The 23,966-nt window shown below is 45.8% G+C and overlaps 1 protein-coding gene across 7 annotated transcripts in view; it reads right to left on the bottom strand.

The window, feature by feature from the left end:
• HEPHL1 (hephaestin like 1) overlaps positions 1-23,966 on the bottom strand; it is a 134,142-nt gene that overhangs the window by 60,707 nt on the left and 49,469 nt on the right. For 5 of the 7 annotated variants that reach the window (XM_084975727.1, XM_084975728.1, XM_084975726.1 and 2 more), the window contains exon 3: positions 3,423-3,667. Coding sequence is in view for 2 of the 7 variants with exons in the window: in XM_003357244.5 (XP_003357292.2) it covers positions 3,423-3,667; positions 21,852-22,018 (412 nt within the window). In the remaining 5 variants the exon portion in view is untranslated. Of the gene's footprint in view, positions 1-3,422; positions 3,668-21,851; positions 22,114-23,966 lie in introns of those variants that run through there. The other 2 variants (XM_003357244.5, XM_021062679.2) reach the window with 2 other exon arrangements.

The raw sequence follows: 23,966 nt of genomic DNA, 5'->3' as shown, positions 1-23,966 counted from the left end.
AAATTCTTAGGTTAAAAGGGAAGAAAAGTCTCAAACCAATAACATAAGCTTCCATCTTGAGAAACTAGAAAACAAAGTAACTAAACCTAGAGCAATCAGAAAGAAGCAAACTGCAAGGATTTAAGCAGACATCGATGAAGGAGGAAACAGAAAACCTATAAAATAAATAAAACCGGAAGTTGCTTCATTGAAAAAGATCAATAAAATTGAGAAAACTTTCTATAGACTGACCAAAAGAGAGAGAGAGAACAAATTACCAAAACCAGAAATGAAAGATGAGCTATTACTCTGACTACATGGAAATTGAAAAGACTATAGTAGGAGTTCCCCTTGTGGCTCAGCGGTTAACAAACCCAGCTAACAACCACGAGGACTCAGGTTCGATCCCTGGCCTCACTCAGGGGCCTCAGTGGGTTAAGGATCCAGCATTGCCGTGAGCTGTGGTGTAGGTCAAAGACACAGCCGGGATCTGGCATTGCTGTGGCTATGGCATAGGCCAGTGGCTACAGTTCCTATTTGACCCCTAGCCTGGAAATATCCACATGCCCTGGGTGCAGCCCTAAAAAGCCAAAAAAAAAAAAAAAAAAAAAAAAAGACTATAATGGAATATTATAAATTATTTTATGTCAAAATATTAGACAACTTAGAGGAAACTAACAAATTTCTAAAAGAAAGAAACTACCAAAACTGACTCAAAAATAAATAAAGCATTGAAATAGCCCTATAATATGTAAAGAAATTAAATTAGCAATTAAAAAATACAACTACAGATGTGATAAATTCATTTGAGTAATAAAAAAAAAATTCCCCTCAAAGAAAACCCAGGCTCAGATGGTTTCATTTATAAATTCTATCGAATACTGAGCGGAAATGATGCAAACGCTTTATAAAATCTTTCATAAAATAGCAGAGGGAATAGTTCCAAATTCATTCTGTGAGTCAAACATTACCTTGACACCAAAACCAGATAAAAGCATCACAATGAAAGAAAGCTATAGACCAGTATTCCTTGTGAATGTCACACAATACTTCTCAACAAAATACCAGCAAACAAACTCCAGCAACTTATAAAGAGAATTATACACCGTAACCAAATGGAATTTGAGATGATGGCAAAGTTGGCTTAACATTCAAAAAATAAACTAATATAATATGACATATTAATAGAACAAAGGACAAAAACCACATTATCTCAATGGATGCAGAAAGCAATGATCTATACCCAGTACTTAACAAATTAAAAACTTTCCACAAACTGAGAACAGTCAGAAAATTTCTTAACCTGATAAAAGATATTTAAGAAAAATCCACAGCTAACAGCATGCTTAATGGGAGGGAGACTGCGTGTTTTTTTTCCTGAAACTGGGAACGAGGCGAGTGTCTGCTCTCACCACTGCTATTAAATATTGTCCTGAAGATCTGAGTCAGTGTAATAAGACAAAAGAAAAAAATTAAAGGTATAATGAGTGGTAAGGAAGAAGTAAAACTGTCTTTGTGCACGTGACGCGATTCTGTATTTAAAAATTCTGGGGACCTTCCTAAACATCCATTAATAAACAAGTTGGGAGTTCCCATCGTGGCACAGCGGAAATGAATCTGACTAGGAACCATGAGGTTGTGGGTTCCATCCCTGGCCTCGCTCAGTGGGTTAAGGATCCGGCTCTGCCATGAGCTGTGGTGTAGGTGGCAGATGTGGCTTGGGTCTGACGTTGCTGTAGTGTAGCCTGGCAGCTAGAGTTCTGATTGGACACCTAGCCTGGAACCTCCATATGCTGTGGGTGTGGCCCTAAATAGCAATAAATAAATAAATAAACAAACAAGTTGAACAAGTTAGTAGGATTCAAGATAAGTATTCAAAAATCAAGATTAGGGAATTCCTGTCGTGGCTCAGTGGTTAACGAATCCGACTAGGAACCATGAGGTTGCGGGTTCGGTCCCTGCCCTTGCTCAGTGGGTTAATGATCCAGCATTGCCATGAGCTGTGGTGTAGGTTGCAGACGCGGCTCGGATCCCGCGTTGCTGTGGCTCTGGCGTAGGCCGGTGGCTACAGCTGCAATTGGACCCCTAGACTGGGAACCTCCATATGTCGCGGGAGCAGCCCAAGAAATAGCAAAAAGACAAAAAAAAAAAAAAAAAAAATCAACATTAGTAACAAACAATCAAAAAACGAAATTAAGAAAACTAGTCCCTTTATAATAGTGTCAGAAATAATAAAATATTTTGAAGTAAGTATAAGAAAAGGAATACACTGGAAACTAAAACACTGTTTAGAGACATTAAAGACCTAAATTCCGTGTTCATAGATAAGAAAATTCAATATTGTCAAGATGGCAGTTCATCTTTAAAATACGGGTGGCAATTTTCCCCCAGCTGATCCATAAATTCAAAGCAATCCTCATCAAAATCCCAGCTGACTTTTTTTCAGTAAAAATCAACAAGCTAATCTGATATTTATATGGAAATGCCAAGGACCTAAATAGCTAAAAAGTCTTTTTTTTTAAAGTTGGAGGAATTATACTACCCAATTTCAAAACTTACTGTAAATCGATAGGAATCAAGACAGTATGGCGTTGGTGCAAGGATAAGCATATATATCAGCAGAAGAGAATCGAGTGCTCAGAAATAAACCCTTACTCTGAGTCACTGAATTTCAAAGATAGCCTGGGATGCGTTATCTTTTATTCCCAGGATCCAGAGCCAGTCTCTGGCAACTGGTGGGTATTCAGTGGAAGGTTTATGTAGGTAGTGAATCTTATGTGCTCACTTTCAGCTACTCGGAACTAATCAAATCTGGGACTGAGAGCTTTGCTGCACTTCAGGTGGAGGAAAAGGGCCAAGAACAAAGGGCACTCCCAGTCTCAAGTTCATCATCACCGGTGTCTCCCCTGGCTGTTTAGACAGAGCTGGCTATGACAACCGCCAAGCAAGTTTGGCTACCTTGGGACCTTTGTTAATACCCAGAAGCTCCTCCTTGATGATAAAGTGAGCCGCATCCGAGTTAATGGTGCTGTGCCTGGCACATTCCTCGGAGCCAGTGGTGCAGCAGGTTGAGCACCATTTGACCCATTCCGCCTGGTCATGAGCCAGAATGCAATGAGGGAGGTGGAAAAGCACTTCTGAGGACGGAGAAACGCTTCCATCTCAAAAGTCTAAGAATGTTGCATCCATTTTCTTTAAGACTTTAGGGAGAACTCAGGAAAATGCACTCTTGAAGCTCTTCAAGTACAAACAAGAAGCCAAGGCTGCTTCGAAAAGAGCTGAAGACAGTGGAGGGGGACAGTTGGAGACGGAGTGAGGAGACAGGGAGACGACGAAAGGACATGGGTCATCAGTGCGCTTCTAAAACCCCTTTCGCTGTAACTGACAGTTGCCCTCCTTATGAAAGAGAAACGAGACATCAATAGCACAGGATTGATATTTACCTTCTGAATCTTTGTTGTAGAAAACGCCGTGTGGATGCAACGAGTAAGGTCGGGAAGCAAAGTTCTTCAGATGGATGACAATCACGTCACCCACTTCAGCCCTCAAGATGGGGCCCAGGAAGCCAAGCCAGGGAGGTTTGGGGATCTCCGTGGAGTAGGTCTCATCTGTGTAGTGTCTGTAAACAGCCTTTTTGTAAAGACTGCCTATCCTGTTGGGCCCTCTTTCGAGAAATAAGGTTGCAAGTCTAAAAGTGAGAAGGAAAATATTTTATAATTGAAATTGAAAGAGACATCCTAACAGTTTACCTTCACAGTTCCATAAAGTACTTTCAAGTATGATTTCTCATTTGCTGTTCACAGTAAACTCTTCAAGCTCTGTAAACCTGGTGAGATTATACGTAATTTATTAGTGAGGAAAGGGAGGCTAAGAGTTAAGTGACAAGTCAAAAGGCACAAATAGCATCCATAACCAAACTAAAACAAAACAAAAATATGCTAAAGTCACACATCCCACTTGTTCTTTTTCATTCAATACAATCTCATTTATTTTTATTTGCCACACCCTCAGCATTCAGAAGCTCTGGGGCCAGGAATCGAACCCACACCACAGCAGCGACCCAAGCCTCAACAGTGACAACACCAGATCCTTAACCCTCTGTGCCCCCTGGGAACTCTCATTCACTTTTTCATTTAACAAACCCTTACCCTGCACTTACTGCACTCTCAGTAAAAAAGTTTATGATCTAATAATGAACAAATTAAGTAACTGCTAGAACAACACATGATTAAGTAAGTGCCAGTTGAGTGGTTGATGCAATGGACATAGGCTCGGTTTTTCTAGGAATACATTCATTCCTGGAAGGAAAAGACTGCCATGGGTCAAAGAGGTCAGAAATACCTCATGAAAAATGCAGAAACTAAGGAGAAGGAGGATTGGATAGCAAAATGGAAAAGTTGAGGGCACTAAGCAGAGACAGAGCATGAGTAACAAGGAGGAGGTACAGATGGCATGGGAGGGAAAGCAGGTTATAGGCTGGGGCACGGGGCTGGAAGGTGAGGCGTAAGAAGTGTGGAAGCATGTAAAAATCTGCAAAGAGACTGACCATGAAACTTATCACATAGTTTATCATAGATTGAAGAATCTAGAATTTATCCTAGATGCACTGAGGACTCATGGAGGTTTTTCATAAGATGGGTGACACGATAATTGGTATTTAAGGATGATCTTTATGGTAGTGGTGTGCACGTTTTAGCATGGTCAGGCAAGGGAAGAGCAAAGATGGGGTGGGAGGCAAGAGGGTTGGCGGGAGATCCGGAGGGTATCGTACAATAAAAAGAAAAAAAAGATGGATGTGAGAAAACAGGATTCTAGGATTTGATGTGACTAGATACCTTTCTGGGGCCCCCAGGGAAAAGGGAGCCTCAGTCCTGGGCTCTGGGAGCCTGAGACAATAGCAACACTGGTGACACTACTTTGGGGGTGGTCATACTATCTTCTCCTGGGAGGTGGAACCCCCTTCCCCACTCTCAATCTGTATGTTTTGTGTGGGGCTCCAACCCTCACTCCAATCCCAGAAGTACCCACGTCCGCTTGAGCAAAAGCTCCTGGGTACAGCCATCCCAGGGTAGCTCTGCCCTACCTGAGGGGTGAGAGGCAAGTTCCATTCTGGCACACACTGCTGCACACGTGCATGCATTCCTTCTCAGTCATTCAACAAACTCTATCTCAAGCCCTGTACTCAGTCCTGGCGATACAGAGAAAAAAGGCCAAGACTTGAAAGAGCTCTCAACTAATCTAGAGCTTTCCTAGAAGTGAGAGTTATTGAAACCAAGCAGGGCCCTTGCAAGGCTTTCCTGGGGACAGAATCCCCAGGTCCCCAGCCTCTTATTTGTAGAAAAGTTTTAGCCTCCTAGGCTTTCCTCAAGTTCCAAAGAGCAAATTTAATCAGAGAAATAAGAAAAATGCAGAAACAAAAGAAAAGAGTTAAGCAAGACAAAAATAACAGTTTAGCCATAAAACAAAGTCAAGGAGTTTTAGTTCCTCCTCAAAGGCTGTAGACAATATCCTGAGCCATGCCCTTGAGTTGTTTTGCAGATGCTAAAACCCCCACCAGATGGAAGAAATTAACTTCATGCTGAACACCAGCACGTCAACCCCAGACCAGTTGGAACCAGAAAGGTGACGATGCTGACTCCCGAAACACCTCCCTGCTATCTCACCACCAGTCAATCAAAAGGACGTATGTGAGCTGATCACATGCCCCTCAACCCTTTCTCTCACCTTGCTTTTAAAAACTCTTCCCTGAAAGCCATCAGGGGGTTGGGTCTTTTGAGCACGAGCTGCCTGATGTCCTTGCTTGGCCCCACGTTGAGCACCTTGCAGTGAATACTGAACCCTCCTTCACCACAACCCACTGTCAGTAGATGAGCTTGGCTGCACATCTGGTGAGCAGCCCCAAGCTTGGTTTGGTAACGTTATGAGAACACAGATGATGTGCTGGGACATCTAATCCGGAGTGGAGGAGAGATCAGGGGAGATTTCCTAGATGAAGTAATGCCTAAATATAGTCTCAAAGAGCAAAGACAAGTTACCCAGGCAAAGAAGATGGAAAAGGGCTGATGGAAGAAACATTCTGGGGTTTGGCCAACTCAGCCCACTCTCCGTTGTTTGGTCTAAGAGCACACCTTCCCAATTCTCATTCTACGTGCTTTGGGTGGGGCATAGTGCAAGGGACCAAATGACTCAGCCCACCCGATCAGCACACCAAGCTCCCTCAAACATGGGTGGATGGAGGACTTGTGATCCAGGCCTGGCCCATCCGTGTAATTCTTCCCCCCACCAAGACACCTTGGACCACAGTGATTCGTTCAGGGACAGCCATGGCGTGGCTCAGTGGTTCCATCTGAGGGAATCCAGTGAATTGTGAAGGATCTCTTTCTTGTGCACTCGAAACTGGGGATACGAGTCTAGAGCTTCTGGCAACCACATAGCTAATTCAAGGAGAAAGTCTGCCACCGAATTACATGTTCCCCTCATCTCTTCAATTCTGCCATTTACTTCTTCCCTCTAATCAGTGCTTAGTTGTTTCCATCATTATATTCCTTTCCATTTTTCCCTTTCTCGTTCATCATAGTTTCTATTCTATTTTATTTACTTAAAATAATTCAATCATTCATGTAAGCACCTACAAGGTGGCACTCAGCATTTGCCTTTTCTCCTCTTCTGGGTGCCTCAAACCCTTTTCTCTTTAGGTTTTTCCCCACTTCTTTTCAAGTTCTTTCCAGTAGGAACTTGGGCCAGCCTTTGCTGAAGGATGCTATCTAATGTCTTCAACAGAGTAATCCGGCATCCCCCTCTGGCTCAGGATGAGCAACCCCTGCAGTTCTGTTCATTCCAGATTCACAGTGAGTCTCAGAGTAATTCCACAAGAGCTAGACCAGGTGGATGTAAAAGACCTTGGAAGATCTGCTCGATGACATGGAGCCCAAAGAGGTGTGAGGCAACTCCAGTCTCCCAGCTTCCTCCAGAGGGCCCTGCACCACCCCTTCCTCTGCCCACCCCTTCCCGCATAGGGCACAACTTCCCCCTTTGATTCCTGTCCCTTCCCTCTGAGTCAGAGCCCTAGACAGATGCCCTGATTCAGGTATCCTTGTCCTGTCTCAGGTCCCAGTCTCATCAGTAAGTAGAGCTATAAACTCCTTGATAGTTGGGGTTCAGCCTGTAGTTTGGGCCTGAGCCATATTCCCATTCTGCCCACAGACAGATCCAGGAACAGAGGTGCTCCTGAGGTAGGCATAGTTCCTGGACCAGAATATATAAAGTTTATACCCATGTGTGATTCTGTCCCCATGGTAGAACAAGCCCTTCACAACTTACATGCTCCCTATGGATAGGAATCAAAGGGAAGACCCTGCCAGCCCCTGAAAAATGCTCTGTCTGTCCCAGCAGCACATATGACCCCCTGGAGAACTCTCTCATGCATCTCCCCTATTCAGTTCTGGGCTGAGCTTGAAAACCATCTTGCTAACTTCCAACAAGTACAGGTTGAGGACTTGAAGCATGCAAGGTACAGGGCTAAGTGTTGCTTTAGATAAAAATATGATTGAGACACAAGCTCAGAATAAGTCAGCCTATGATTCAAAGGAAGGGACAAAGACAGTCATGGCTATCAAGAGACACGGGTAAGAATTGTAAGAGAGGAACTCCCGTCCTGGCCCAGCAGAAACGAATCTGACTAGGAACCATGAGGTTGTGGGTTCGATCCCTGGCCTCGGAACCATGAGGTTTCGGGTTCAATCCCTGGCCTCGCTCAGTGGGTGAAGGATCCACCATTGCTGTGAGCTGTAGTGTAGGTCGAAGCCACAGCTCGGATCCTGCGTTGCTGTGGCTGTGGTGTAGGCAGCGGCTACAGTTCCAATTTGACTCCTAGCCTGGGAACCTCCATATGTCAAGGGTGCAGCCCTAAAAAGACAAAAAAAAAAGATGTCGAGGTTGAGTTCAGTCAGAGAGAAGAATGCCGTGATCCACTCAAGATGCCTCCCGCAATGTGGGGCTGGGTGTATGCTTGGCACAGAGCTGCCCTCCTTGCTCTGCAAAGACAGCCAGGGAACAGGGTGCCCTGAGTCTTTGGGTGTGGCCTTTCCTACAACTGGGTGACAGAATAACCTCACTAGAAGCAGAACAGACAGTGAGTGGTTTTCTCAGCGAGGCAATAAGTAGGGAATGATCTATCCATGTTCATTTATCTGATGATGGCCGGGTCCAGGGTAGAGTTTGTGGCCACCAGAAAATATCCAGCAAACATCTCAGAAATCCAACATGTGACCTTGTGGGCTTGTCCTCCAAAGACTGTTTTTGTTTTCCCAGGAGTGATGCTGACAGGTAGGGTTTATAGCAACCCTGCCTTTTCATAATTTATACATGGAAGCTCATAGCATAATAAAATTTAAAAGAAAAGCATTTAAACAGAATACAGCACAGTTTTTACTTTAAGTCAAAAAGCAATTTTTTCACAACCTTGTCACTTCCTATTTCTAACCAGTTGAGGCATCCAGCCTGCATCAGACACCTAATATGATCGCAGCCCGCGGTCAGACCTGTCAGACAGGCTCTTTTTTTTTTTTTTTTTTACTTTTTCTTTCTTACTTTCTTTCTTTCTTTCTTTCTTTCTTTCTTTCTTTCTTTCTTTCTTTCTTTCTTTCTTCCTTCCTTCCTTTCTTTTCTTTTTTTTTTTTTTTGTTTACGGCTGCACCTGTGGCATATGAAAGTTCCTGCAGCGAATCAGAGCTGCAGCTGCCGGCATGCACCACCGCCACAGCTGCAGCAATGCTGGATCCGAGTTACATCTGCAAACTACACTGCAGCTTGTGGCAACGCTGGATCCTTAACCCACTGAGCAAGGCCGGGGATTGAACCTGAATCTTCATGGACAGGCTCTTAACCCACTGAGCCACAACAGAAACTCCAGGAAGGCCTCCTAATCAGACCGACCTTGACCTGTGAGGTCACCTGAGCCCGGTGAAGAGGTGGAGCAGGTGGACCTCAGCTGTAAAGGACACTGAGACATCCCTGGAGAGCTGGAGGCATCACTGAGGGGATGAAATTCACTGGAAATGGCATTGAAGGGAGAGAAAATCACAACTCCCAGAACTTCTCCTGGGAGAGTATTGCATGTGGTTGGCAAAACTCTGGTGCTGGAGATGGGCTTGGGGAGGTGGAGCCAGGGGGTGTGCTCAGCTGATAACAGGTGGTTGCTGAAGCCCCTTCCGAGGAGGACTGGCTCAGTGAACTGCAGGGTGGACTCTTTCTTCTTCTGGCCAAGGGGAGGGTGAAAATTCCCATTACCGGGCCACCTGCTCCCCTCCTCAGCACTCAGCCTTCCCTCCAAATAAGAGTGGAACCAGTGTTTTTGCAAATATCTGATGATAAAGCCCCATATTATCTGCCCAGAGCACCAGATTATTAGCCTGCCCAGGCACCTGCACATGCCAGCCCTGCCCTGCCCTTAGTGTGGAGTCAGTACAGGGGGAGGTTTCTGGGACAAAGGAGGAAGCCATGGGTCAGACCCCTATGGAGGAGCCAGGGATGGGCCTGACCGGGGAAAGGCCAGCGCTCCAGGAATCATAGGGCCGGTCCTCCCCAGATGCCAGGCTCAGCTTCCAATCCAGACAATGGGATCGGCAAGACAAATTCTATCAAAGGGGTTGGAGAATTACAGCACTGATTGTGGTCCCAAAAGCCTGGAAAGCTGGAAATTTCTTCCGCTGGTGACGGTGTAAATAAATTAAGGCGCACACACAAATTAGGTGTTTCTGTGCTCTAGAGCAGGACCTCATTGCTTATCCATTCTAAACGTGGTCGTTTGCTTCTACTAACCCCCAACTCCCCGTCCATCCTACTCCTTCCCCCTCCATCCAGAGTCTGCTTCTGTTCTGCAGATGGATGGGTTCATCTGTGCCGTGTTTTAGATTCCACACATGAGTGATGTCACATGGGATTTGTCCTTCTCTTTCTGACTTACTGCACAGGGGACTATATCCAATCTCTTGAGATAGACCATGACAGAAGATAGCATGAGAAAAAGAATGTATATATCTGTAGGACGGGCTCCCTTTGCTGTACAGCAGAAACTGGCACAACGTTGTAAATCAACTATAATAAAAAGAAAAAAGCAGATAAAAAAAATAAATTATGTGTTGCTACAGGCAGCAAGATGGCATGATCACCAAGATACTAAATGGAAAAAGCAAATTGCAGAGCAGCATGGAAAGTGTGATTCCATTTGTGTATTTTTTTTTTAACAATGTAGATAGACTTATATGCACAGAACACATTTGGAAAGTGGCCAGAGAAGCCATAAAGTGTAGTCTCTGAGTCATGGAACCGTGGCCACGGACAGGCGTGAGAAAGGGCGAGTTTACTTTTCTGTGTCCTTCTGTTCTGTGGGAGTGTTTTGCTCTGTACCATCATATTTACTTGCTCTTTTTTTCCACTTTTTAAAGTTTTATTGAAGAACAGTTGACTTACAAGGTTGCGGTCATTTCTGCTGTACCACAAAGCGATTCAATTATACATGTTCACACATCCGCTCTCGTTCAGAATCTTCCCCAACACAGATTATCACAGAATATTGAGCAGAGCTCTCTGTGCTGGACAGCAGGTCCCTACTGGCCAATCATCTCATGTACCGCAGTGTGCATACGCCAGTCCCGAACCCCCAGCACATCCCTCCACCCAGCTGACCCCTTTGGTAACCATAAATCATTCAAAGTTTGTGAGGCTATTTCTGTTCTGCAAATTAGTTCATTTGCCACTGCATTTACTTTCATAATAAAGACATGCTCACTTTTTTTTTTCTTTTGTCTTTTTGTTGTTGTTGTTGTTGTTGCTATTTCTTGGGCCACTCCCACGGCATATGGAGGTTCCCAGGCTAGGGGTTGAATCAGAGCTGTAGCCACCAGCCTACGCCAGAGCCACAGCAACGCGGGATTTGAGCCGCGTCTGCAACCTACACCACAGCTCACGGCAATGCCAGATCGTTAACCCACTGCATGCTCACATTTTATTTCAAAAAGAGAGTCCAGGCTGTTTGGCTACTGAGGGGCCACACTCTCCCTTTTGTGTGCCTCCTACTTCTGAAAACAGCTGCCACCCCCAAGATGTGCTACAAAGACAAGCTCTCCTTCCTTGAAGGGGAATTGGCAACTTTTGCAAGGGGTACAGCACCTGCACCCTGAGTTGGAGGGAAGAGCATCCCTGCTCACCCTCTGGCTTGACAAGTCCAAGTCCACTGTCTCAGTCTCAGGACTGAGGTCATGAGCACACTTGGGTCTGTGCACACTCAGTCTTCTGCTTCTGCACATCCACTGAGCCTGCATCTGTCTTCCCAGGAGCAAGAGTTAACCTCTTCGGCTTCCCAAGCAGAAGCCCACATTTCCCTGTGCAAGGGATTGGGATAAAAATCTGGATGCCTGACCCTGGGGCTTCATGATAGGTTTGCCAATCCCAAACCCCCAGTCCAGCCCTCTGCCCACCTGTCCCCTTTGGTAACCGTAAATTATTCAAAGTCTGTGTTTCCCAGCCTCACTTGCAGCTTGGAAGACCACGTGATACAGTTATAGCCAATGAAATGGAAGCATATGTCACTCCATGGAACTTCTCTGGACTTAGCTGGAAGAGATCCTTTCTGTCCTTTGCTTTTCCCTTTATTTATGCCTGAAACGAAGACATGGTCACTGGAGCCTCAGCAGCCATCTTGAGAGAATTAGGAAGAAGGTCAAGTGGAATGGCCTTCTAGGAATGATCACACAGAAAGCCCAAAGGACCTAAGAACCTCACTAAAGATGCCAACCTCTGGATCTCTCTTGTGGAAGCCAATAAACAGATCTAAGCCAGTGTTTTTCAGGCTTCTGTTAGATAGCAGCTGAATATAGGTCCTAACTGAACAGGCTGTTCAGAAGGAGAAGGAGGAGGAAGAGCAGAGGGAGAACTGAGTTATCCTCAGGCTGGCGAATGGGCCTCAGAGTAGACAGAGTGGCCTGCTTTTAGACTGGTCACCACGTATATCAATGACAGCAAGGATTACATTGAGAATCCCTGGTGCCCTCTCCAGACCCAGCCTGATGGCTAAAAAGCCATAAAGAGGTAATTTGGAGGAGCTGGTTGCTCCAATAGGCTCTACAAGGAGAGATGGGCGTCTGACTCTCCTCACTTCTTGCTTTGGATTCCCCGCACGTGCTTGTGTGCGTGCACGCATGCACATGTACACACATGCAAATGTGAGCTGAGCAGGAGTTCCTTATCAGGAGCTGCCTGGCAGAGACACCCAAACAAAAGGCGAGCTCATCAGAGGGAGGGGAAGTGTTTGCCGCCTTCCTGCAACATATTGCATATGCTGCATATTTTAGCACTGAGTTATCCATCAGCTCGTTCTGCACATTCCTGGGTGTGTGTCAATCTTATCACCTCAACAACCAGTGATCACTCTAAGAGGGAATTCAGTTTTCTGACACAGTTGTTGCAGGTGTCCATCCATGTACAGCCATATCAAAAATATCAAAATTTGGCAAAATTTAGGTCCCCCAGGCCCCATTTCAGGGCGATTGAATCAGAATTTCTGGTGGCAGAGCCTGTGGAATCCTTATTTTTCCTCAACTCACCAAACAATTCCTACAACAGAGTATTCCAGTGCTTTCTCATTCTGAGTTTTCTTTCCTCCCAGCAGAAGGGAGAGCAAAGAGTTTCCACACTTAGGTGAGGCCATGGGATATTGACAAATAAGCTGTGAGTGTAAGTGACGTGTCACTTCTGGGCCAGGGCATTTTATTGCCATTGCAAGATCCCCTCACTTCCTTTGCTGCAGGGGAAGCCTCGAATGAAGCCAGTAAGGCTTCAAGATCCAAGCAGTGTGGCTGCCACTTTGCCCAGGGAGGACAGCTGTCATGGAGTCACTAACCCTCTGTAAACCCGAGTGGGAAAGAAATACACCTCCGTAGTGTAGAGCCACTGAGATATGGGGGTTGCTTGTTACTCTAGCACAACCTGACCTATTCCAACTAATACAATTCTGATGCGCATGCAAGTTTAGAAATCACACTTCTATAGTACTTAGCATTAAAACCGTCGTAACTATTTGAAACCATAGGGATTGTTTAGATCCTTAGGAACTATTGAAAGTGTCAAAGGGAGTCGAAGGGTGGCAGTAAGAGAAAGTCTTTCCAGGGTCTATGCAGCAAACCATCTCTAAGAACCCATTATTCATTTCTAACAGTAGGACAAAAGCTCCAGCTACTATGAGTCTTATTTCCTTTTTCTTTTTTTTAAGGCTGTACCTGTGGCATATGGAAGTTCCCAGGCTAGGGGTCAAATCGGAACTGAAGCTGCAGTCTACACCACAGACACAGCAACACCAGATCCAAGCCACATCTGTGACCTATGGCACAGCTTGCAGCAATGCCAGACCTGTAACCAATCGAGCGAGGGCAGGGATCGAACCCACATCCTCATGGACCCTATGCTGGGTTCACAAAGAGAACTCTTACTTTGTGTCTTAGAAAATGCAAATCCTGCCCAGGGAACGAAACAAGTGGGTCCCTTCAAGGAGCCACCCACAGGAAGCAGCCTCCAGTGCCTGAGTGCACCCATTAGAATGCCTATGTTGGTGGCTTGTACTGTATTTACAATGTAGTCGCAGGATGGTCCCGCAGTAAGTGGCTAAGTTATCATACTTGCCAGATCCATCACCAACCTACAATCTAACATTCTGACTCAAGCTGAAGAATGTCAGTTTCCCACTGTGAAGGAATCCAGATGGGGCTGGGAAGGTTCACCTTAGCAACCGCTTTCAAGACAAACCATTCGCATGGCCAAGGCGAGGGGCCAGGCTGTGAAGAGAGACACCTTCCAAAGGCAGGCGAGGTCTACGATGGTCAGAACGAACCTGCCTGTGGGAATCCTCTAACCAGAGCTGAGGTGGACTTCCAGATGAGATTCCGAGGGGTCTGCAGCTCAAAGGGTCTGTGCATCTCACCAGCACCCCCCCCCCCACAACCTGGATCTTTCGGTGGGATTTTTTTCCCCCATCCATTCAACCATCAAGCAGCTATTGAACCTCTACTGTACATGGAACATTAAATTAGAAACTGGATGTACGATTCTCAGTCTCTGTATGCAGGAAATTTCCCACCTGGCTGGGAAGACAAAGTGCGTGCGTTGGTGAATACTTAGCAACACCCAGTTTTCTGTACTAAAGGGCACCTACACCCTCTAGAGCCCAAAGAGCTGTGTTGAGAGGATTTGGCATGAAGATGGGCTGCAAAGTAACATCAGCAAAGGGTATGGTCAGAGCAAACGTGTGAGATTATACAGAGACAGGAAGGACAAGTGGTTTCGTCTGAGCTTGAGAGGACGTGGTTCACTAAAAGGAGAAAACAGGGTTTGATTGGGACAAATGCCACTTGGCAAAAGGAAGGGTGAAGACGGCGGTTCCGCGTTGCAACTCGGGTGCAGCCGCGCCCTCCTAATTAGATTAATAGTTTTCAAAGCCGTCCCATCCAGGGATGCATGCCTCCACACCTTGCTCACCCTGGTTCCCCCAGGCATCACCTAAGTCTTAGGATCCTCCGTCTCCCAATTCATTTCTATAGGTGCCCCCACCAGGCACCAAGTCCACATGCTAAAGGGAAAAGAGAATGAGCTTGAATCCCAACTTGACATGGTGAAGTCTTGGAGAAGTGACTTGACTTCTCTGAACCCCAGTTTCCTGAGCTGCAAACCATTGACCATAACAGAGCCTCAATGAGGGGTAAACGAGATGCAGAGCCCCAAGCACAGCATCTGGGGCAGGAGCACTCAGTCAATGGGAGTCATGGGAGTTATGATCGTTTCTGGCAAAGCCCTGTTTAAAAGAAGAAAATGTGACCATCTGAGGCCTCATTACATGTCCTGCTCTCCAGAGAACCCCTTGAGGCCGAAGATCTACCATGATGACAATTTCCTGAGCACCCACTCAGTGCCAGCACCATATCTGAGCATTTATAAATCTCCTGATACCCCTGCAGTGAGCGGATAATGGTGCTCAAAGATAAATCTGCATCCTAATCCCCTTATTTGGAGAAAGGGTCCTTACAGATGAAATTAAGTTAAGGATGTTAAGATGAGGAGATGACCCTGGATTATCCGGATGAGACCTAACTGCCAGAAGTGTTCTCATAAGAAGAGGAGGAGAAGCTGATAAGAGAACAGAGCAGAGACTGGAACGATGCCACCACAAACCAAGGATCTCCAGCAGCCCCCAGAGTTGGGAAAGGCAAGGTGTGGATTCTCTCACAGAGCCTCCAGAGGGAGTGTGGCCCTGCCGACACCTTCAATTCAGACTTCTGGCCTCCAGGATGGGGAAAGAATATATTTCTGCTGTTTTAAGCCACCCAGTTTGTGTTAATTTGTTATAGGAGCCATAAGAAACTAATACACCTCCCAAAGCAAGTACTGTCATCATCCTCATTTTATTGATGAGAAAATTGAGAAAAAGAAAGATGCAATTACTTGCCTAGAAAGTGGAACAAGACTCCTAAGCTTCTTAGTTGACGCCAGAGCCCCACACTCACCAGCAGGCATCTCGTTAGACCACTTGGGCTCCACTTGGCTAAGGAAAACTTCCCAGGGCCTCCCTGTCCCCCTGATCAGGGTGGGAGATGTGGTACCCTCTGCGTGGCATGGAGAGCTCTAACAACAACGCCTGGAACTTAGTAAGGATTCAACGACAGTTAGCTACTGTACTGTCTGGGAGTCCTCTCAAACCACACTCAACGAGGCCTTGGGGCCACACTATCCAGAGGTGAGAAAGGGAGGAGGGAGACTAAGAAGGCCTTCAGGAAGGATGGGGAAAAGGAGGACTGGGGAGGGGAGGGTGGCAAGGACTGCCCACTGCCTTACAGCGCCCTTTCTTTCCTAGCAACAGAGTCAAATCCTGTTTTATTCAGGCCCCAAAGCACTATTTCGGAGTTCCCATTGTGGTTCAGCTGTAACAAACCTGACTAGTATCCATGAGGATGCAGGTTTGATCCCTGGCCTCGCTCAGTGGATTAAGGATCCAGCGTTGCTATGAGCTGTGGTGTTGGTCACAGACGCAGCTCAGATCCCATGTTGCTGGGGCTGTGGTGTAAGCCGGCAGCTGCAGCTCTGTTTCAACCACTAGCCTAGGAACTTCCCTCTGCCATGGGTGTGGCCCTAAAAAGACCAAAAGAACCAAAAACATGGAGTTCCCCTCATGGTGCAGCAGAAACAAATCCAACTAGGAACCACAAGGTTGTGGGTTTGATCCCTGGCCTCTCTCAGTGGGTTAAGGATCCAGGGTTGCCATGAGCTGTGGTGTAGGTTGCAGAAGCGACTCAGATCTGGCATTGCTGTGGCTGTGTCATAGGCTGGTGGCTACAGCTGCAATTAGACCCCTAGCCTGGGAACCTCCAAATGCCATGGGTACAGCCCTAAAAATACACAACAACAACAACAACAAAAACCACACTATTTCCAAGCCCTCCTTGTGGCTTTGAGTATCCAATGAAATGTAGGTAGAATTGGTTGTGTCGAGTTTTCATGGGGTGATACAGCAGGAATTGCTCCTCTTCTACCTGGCCCCTTACTCTATTCATTACAGGATCATAGGCATGACAGCTGGTGTTCCAGCAGCCATTTTGTGACCATAAACTTCTTGGAGGAGTGAAGTTGAATTCTAAGGATGATGGGTCAGAAATATAGAAGGCCTCTGAAATCCTATTATGCCAGCTGTCCTAGCAGCCTTAGACAGGCCACCTCTGGATTTCTTTCATAAGAGTGTATAAAACCCTCATTTGTCTAAGCCACTCTAGTCTTGTCCCTACTGGCAGGCAAAAGTCATCAATAACTGATAGAGAATAGCAGCAATTCCAAGAGATTCACAAAGCATCAGGCCCAACACAGGATTTTTTTCTTTCTGCTGATAAAGAGTTGAGATTTGAAAATCATTGTCTAAGACCAAGCTCTGATGAGAAGATCTCCTTCTCTCTATTTCAAAGCTTACCAAAGCCTGTCTCTTCCTCCACCTGCTTCCCTTCACTTGGCTCTTCTTTCACATAAACATACAGGGTTCTCCTCGTACCCATCCTGAGGGCTGCCACAGTGATATGGTTGGGTCAATTCCCTTAATGAACCCTAATCTGAGGGTGGAAGCGTGGTCCATTTTGCTCTTGCGCAAGTGCGGTTCCGCCTGTGAGTTGGCACCCATGAAAACGCCTGCATTTCACTGGGAGGAAAAAGCCTACCTGTGTGTTGGTGGCCTAAGGAGATCTTGGTGAGGACTGTAGCTTTAAATAAGGTGACCCCACTCTGGTTCCATTAAAGACCAGGCTTTACCACCAAAGCCGTCATACTTCAATTAAGTGCTTTAAGAGCCCAAGCAGGACTGGCTGGAGTGAATCAATGCTGACACCATCCCCAGGCAAATCAAAGGAGCCCTGTGTCCCTATTACGCCCAGTGGGGAAGAGGAGGAATATATTCATCAGGAGAAAATATTTCTAAATAGAATGGAACTCCTAAATCCTACACTTTCTAGGAAACAATTAGACTTTTGAATCCTACCATCAAGCAAAGGCACCAGGTTGGAAAGTTAAATTATACCATCTGACGGCTACAATGTCTTGGTGAAATATTTCCATTTATTTCTTACCTCATTTTTGTGAATCAAAATTTATTAAACTCTTAGCACTGCCTGATTTTGATCTCCAAGCTTTTTCACATCACTGAAATTTCTGTACTCACCCTCTTCCTTCCCCGCTAACTTTTTCCATTCCTCTTATTCAAAGATAAAGCAACCAGAACAACTAAACTGACATCGTGATTGGTTCTTACTTTAATGATTCCGAACGACTGGCCTTGTGTTCAGTCCTCCATGGGTTATTGTCACTGACAAAACTCCATGTAGGAAGGGGTTATCATAAATTTTCTGGGCCTTCCTGTCCATAATCACGGCACACTCTGCCCGCTGCAGGGGGGACTGGTGTGCATCAAACCACTAGAGAGCAAAGCAGGGCAAAAGAAATGCTGTGTCCAAGGCTGGAGAAAGATCCTACCATGAGGGGTTGGGATGGAGACTGCTCAGAATAAGCCAGATCTGTGGGGAAAGAAACTTCGTGGGTGAAGAATTGGAGATCATCCTTAAAGAAGAGGGGAAGATGGATGGGTAAATATAAACCCTGAATACTTCAAAAATTGTCACGGGAGTTCCCTGGCGGCTCAGCCGGTTAAGAATTTGGCATTGTCATTGCAGTGGCTCCGGTCATTGCCACGGTATGGGTTCGATGCCTGGCCCAGAAATTTCCCTGAGCCATGGTGTAGCCAAAAAAAAAAAAAAAAAAAAAAAGTCACATATCCCCACTTTCAGGCCTTCTCCAACTCTGATTTCTAGGCTGCACATTTGCAAATCAGCTCTCTCCTTTCATTGCAAAAATCTTTCTAGACCTAACAAGTCAGGTAAGATGTTTTTCATTCAGTTTCAAAAATTATTTCCAATGCCTTGGAATTATACTTCTCTCTCAAGTGACTTTAAGGACTGTATTTCAACTCACTTGTTATACAAATTAAGGAAATGATGTTCAGAGAGATTATGTGACGTGTTCAAGGTTATACAGCCAGTTAAGGGCAGAGCCAGGATTAGAAGTCACATCTCCTGAAACAATGAGATCCTGCTGTATAGCCCAGGGACTATACCTAGTCACCTGTGATGGAACATGATGGAGGGTAATGTGAGGAAAAGAATGTGTATACACATACACACATACACACACACACACACACACACACACACAGTCACTTTGCTGTACAGAAGAAATTGACAGAACATTGTAAATCAACTATAGTAGAAAACACAAAAATCTATAAAAAAATGAAAGATACATCTCTTGATTCCTATTCCAGGTTCTTTCCATCATAGGGGAATAGAAAGCACCCAGCTGTCATGAACTTCTGAATATTGGGCATTTTCTGGGCGTGAATATATAACCAGCATAGAGTCCTCAGATACACCCTCTACTCATCCTGCAGAAGCTGAGTGAGAAGCACGGTCACGTCATCCAAGATGACTCTTTGCTCCTGGGGAAATGGCACAAGGCAGAGCACACATCGTGCACCGTACATTTGTCCCATCATCATGGCATCCTCACCTGTGGCACCTGTGGCACCCATGACACCTGCGCATTGTGGCACCTGAGACATGTGTCCTGTGGTCTTGAGTCAGCAGCCAACCACAACTGTGCCTTCTTAGAAACTTGCCCTGAGCCATCAGCCACAGCAGCAGCACTTCCTGACATGATTGTGGATAAAAGCCAGCGCTCCCCTTTCAAGAGTCAAGAGTCAGCCTTGCATAAACGCTGCCTCTTCCTACACCAGAAGGAAACATTTGGGGACCTTGGCATTCCAGGTATGACATTCCAGCTGTTCCTAAAGGGCAGGAGTCCTCCCCCGGAAGCCGAGCATTTGTTACATCACCTCACTCTAATCCATCACCAAACTGTGCTTCAGTTATGCCTATTTTCTTTCTTTTTCACCACAACTATTTTCACACAGTTTATTATCCTTTCTTCAACGCATCATCCTCTGGCCGAAATGATCAACAGAGAGCCCCTAACTTGCCCCCGCACCCAGCCTTGCAGAAATGACATTGTAATATTTCAGTATTTAAAGTACTTTGGGGAGTTCCCGTCGTGGCACAGTGGTTAACGAATCCGACTAGGAACCATGAGGTTGCGGGTTCGGTCCCTGCCCTTGCTCAGTGGGTTAACGATCTGGCGTTGCCGTGAGCTGTGGTGTAGGTTGCAGACGCGGCTCGGATCCTGCGTTGCTGTGGCTCTGGCGTAGGCTGGCGGCCACAGCTCCGATTCAACCCCTAGCCTGGGAACCTCCATATGCCGCGAGAGCGGCCCAAGAAAATGGCAAAAAGACCAAAAAAATAAAAAAATAAAATAAAATAAAAAAATAAAGTACTTTGGGTTTTTGAATGAACCCAGGTAACCAGTTTGCTCACCAGAACCAGTGATCATTTTCACTGTCTTTCTGGAAAGAGTGACAAGTGAGACTAAACCTGTCTTTGGTAAGAACTGGATCTTGCTTGAAAGTTCTTGTTACTGGAACTCCTGGCTTCCCTCAGAGTTGAGTTTAAGTCAATGGTAAAAGATCAGCTTTGCCAAGAAACAATTTTCACAGGCTCTGAAGCCAAAGCCATGTGAATTTGGTGCTGCCTTTTACTCTGTAAACTCCAACAAGTACTTAACCTTGGAACTTTAGTTCCCTTTTTTTTTTTTTTAAGAATAAGAATGGTGACATCTGTGACCAATGATGAATTGAAAGTCTCTGGTGGGATCCCTGGGTCAGAATAAATGATACCAGACAGCTGTACTGACATGGGCATTTTAGGAGAAAGATAGAATTCTGTGCATGTGGAAAGGCAGTCCAATATCACATGGAACTTAAGGACTACACTCATTACCTTTCAACGAACACATCTCGAATAGGCTCCCATCAAATAGCTGCTCACAAAGATCATTTTCTATTGAGCCTTATTTGAGGGCAGCAGAGCTCTATTTTTAGGGAAGGCTACTGGTAGTTAGAGGAGACTTTCAATCCCATATCCACTGTTTAGATTACCACCACCAACAGTCAGTAAAGACAAGACTGAAAGAAGTCAAGAGCCTTCTCTGGAAATAGCCCCCTGGACATTGAAGTTCCTGGTACAGAACTTAAGGAAAGGCCTCTTGGTAGCCAGGCTGGCATGAGCATCATCCTTTTTGAATAAACAAAACATGACTATGCCCCTTTTTTGTTAGAAAACCTGGAAGCCATGTGTCCAAGCCAACTGGACATTTCCCAGGGCAGGGGACCTGGCTCTTAAAGTCTTGTTGGCAGACCCTGTGGATCTTAGCAACTAATCTTATCTTTAAAAAAAAAAAAATGGAATTTGGATGTTGAATGCACTGGGCTCTGCCTACCAAAAAAGGAACAGGCATCCGAATATGACTATGTGACCAAACATCTCAAAAGATGTTCTAAGAACTACAATGTTGAAAATATGCACAACAGCTTCTGCAGCCAGCAGACAGCTTCAAAGGGAACTTCAGGGAACAAATGAGAAATTTAAGATACAGCATCCTGGGAGGCGAGGGGGAAGCAAGGGCTATTTTTTTTTTTTTTTTTTTTTTTTTTTGCAAAATAGAGAGGGACATAGAACAGAGCAGCTCCCTCTCAACCAACTATGCCATGGGCTCTGGGGATAATTACTGCCCTCAGATTGAATGAGTTGGGGCTGGAACGAACTTCTCACCAGCAGGAAAAAAAAAAAAAAAAAGCCATTTCTAAGTGGACTCAAGGAAACTCTTAAAATAGCAGCCAAATCTATAATAACTGCCCCCCTCTTTTAAACATTGCAAAACAAAAACAAACCATAACTACCTATAGCCTGCTTATCTCTAATTATGATGTTTCATTCCAAAAATAAAAACTAAGAAAACACTGTACATTTTAAGTGAACAATTCCTGAAAATTCTCAGTTTTTTCCCCAAGGGTTAACTTTTAACAAAGTGCATCCAGAACCCCCAGAAATTCCTAGTGGTCCCTCATAAAGCTTGTCCCTGTAGAGAGTAAGCCATCGTTCCTAACACCTGGTTGTGGATTTGGCTTCACAGGTTGAGGACGAGGCGACAAAGAGGTGGAGCTGAGACGGTCTCTCCCAGATCAGGCACGCGCCCGTGCTCGTGCTCGGGTGCTCCGAGCAAACACAAAGCCCCTCCTGGGGGTTTGGATCAACTCGCCCCCATTATAGGCACCCAAGAAATGCAAGCTTCCTCCCGGCAGCGTCAAAAAGGAGCCAGCCCTAGGCGTCTATGGGGCCCCCAGTTTCACTCACTTGTCTTCTGAGAAACTTCGCCCAGTAATGATGTTCTTCCCTTGGGGGACATAGTTCCAGTATTCTTCCACAATCCCAAGGTAGTATGTTCTGGTAACGGCGCCAACCAGCCCAGACAGACCCAGGAATGTGAGGAGGATGCAGGCAGCCTGCCGCTTCCGAGGCATTTGTGGATGTAACTCAGGCAAGCAGCCTGCAACGGAGGCAACCCTGCCTGTCCCTCCCCCTCATTCAGAGCTAGTTATAAAGAAGGAAGGGACAAGGCTCAGCTCCTCCTCCGTAGGTAGTTTGGGGTTGGGACAGAGACTGACAACGTGGGTAAGCACAGCAAGGCTCCAGAGGGTAGTTGCTATGACAACAAAACTTTTGCCAGCCAGCCAAGAAGTGTGTACCTGGTTTATTTATTTACCGCCCAAACTGAACAGGCCTGCTTCTGTAAGTTTTGGTGCTCTGTGCTGGCCATGGTTCTTCATCTCTTGGCTAGGCATGTCAATGCAACAGGTTGGCCCGATGGGCGCCCCCTGCTTCCTCTTTTTTTTTTTTTTTTTTTTCTCTACATCTATTGCAGGAACATATGCACATTTGCAAACGGGGCCGGGTCTGAGTGGAGCATCAAGAAATAATCCCAAGCACTAAAGAAGACTTCATCTCTGTCGGGAAGGCAGAGGGAGTGATGTAACCTCCCTCCGCCATCTCCAACTTGTTTTACGAGGCTACATGAAACAATCAAGTCACATCATAAAGTTTACATCAACATCGTAAAGCCTCACTAATTCTCCCTTGAGTCATGCAGCATCTCCCCCGGATCCTCTCAAATCCCACCAGCAAGAACGAGGGGCTCACGCACCAGCTAAAATTTTAGAGGCCATCACCCCCCAAAGGCAGTGACTCGCCTTTCTCGGGATGAAGGCAAGTGATCAGGGAGAGGTTCCCTTCAGGCACGTGAAGATGAAATTCAGCAGCAGGCCTTTGGGTCAGAAAGGTGATGGGTGTGCCCATTCGCCCGTGTGCTCTAATCTGTGACCTAGAATCTCCATGTTGAAAGAGACCTCATCCAACCCTGGAGCAGGACCCGTCTGATTCCCATGCAGAGTTAGTCTCGAGGCAGCAGCTGCGGAATGAAGGAGACGGCCTCCTGGCTGGGCTCTGAGGTTACACAGACCTGTGTTTGATTCTAGTCCCACCGGTTACTAACTTCAGGACCATGAAGAATACCTTGGCCTCTCTCTGAGCCTGGGTTTATAAAACAGAGAGGGAAGGCTTGTTGAGAAAATTTAAAGGATGACATAGGAGCAGATCTAGAGGAGCTTGGGTATGAGACCTTTAGATACAACACCAAAGCCACGATCCATCAAAGAAATAATAAGCTGGACTTCAGGAACAAATTTCTGCTCGTGAAAAATGCTGTCAAAAGAATGAGAAGAGAAGCCACAGCTTGGGAGAAAACACTTGCAAAAGACACAGCTGATACAGAACTGTTATCCAAAATATACAAATAACTCTTAAAACTCAATATGAAAACAACCTGCTTTAAAAATGGGCAAAAGGAGTTCCCTTTGTGGCTCAGCAGGTTAAGAACCTGACTAATACCTTTGAGGATTCGTATTCGATCCCTGGCTTTGCTCAGTGGGTTAAGGATCCAGGGTTGCCACGAACTGCAGCATAAGTCACAGAAGCCGCTCGGATCCTGTGTAGCTGTGGCTGTGGTGTAGGCCGGCAGCTGCAGCTCCGATTCAACCCCTAACCTGGGGACTTCCACATGCCGCACCTGCGGCCCTAAAAAGCAAACAATAAAAAATTTAAAAATGGGCAAAAGACTTCAACAGACACCTCATCTAAGAAGATATATGGATGGAAAATAAGCATATAAAAAGATGCTCCATATCATATGTCATCAGGGAAATGGAAATTAAAACAACAATGAGAGGGAGTTCCCATTGTGGCTAGGCAGTAACAAACCTGACTAGCATCCATGAAGACTCAGGTTCGATCCCTGGCTTCACTCAGAGGGTTAAGGATCTGGTGTTGCCTTGAGCTGTGGTATAGGTTGCCGATGCAGCTCAGATCCCGCATTGCTGTGACTGTGGCACAGGCCAGCAGCTGTAGCATCTATTC

The sequence above is a fragment of the Sus scrofa genome, chromosome 9, assembly GCF_054392235.1.
Source record: "Sus scrofa isolate SSC_HxYL_T2T_F1_AM1 chromosome 9, Sscrofa_HxYL_maternal_Yorkshire_Landrace_v2.0, whole genome shotgun sequence".
NCBI classification, from domain to species: domain Eukaryota; kingdom Metazoa; phylum Chordata; class Mammalia; order Artiodactyla; family Suidae; genus Sus; species Sus scrofa.
The sequence above is the reverse complement of the archived record's forward strand: the minus strand, read 5'-3'. Positions and strand labels throughout refer to the sequence as shown.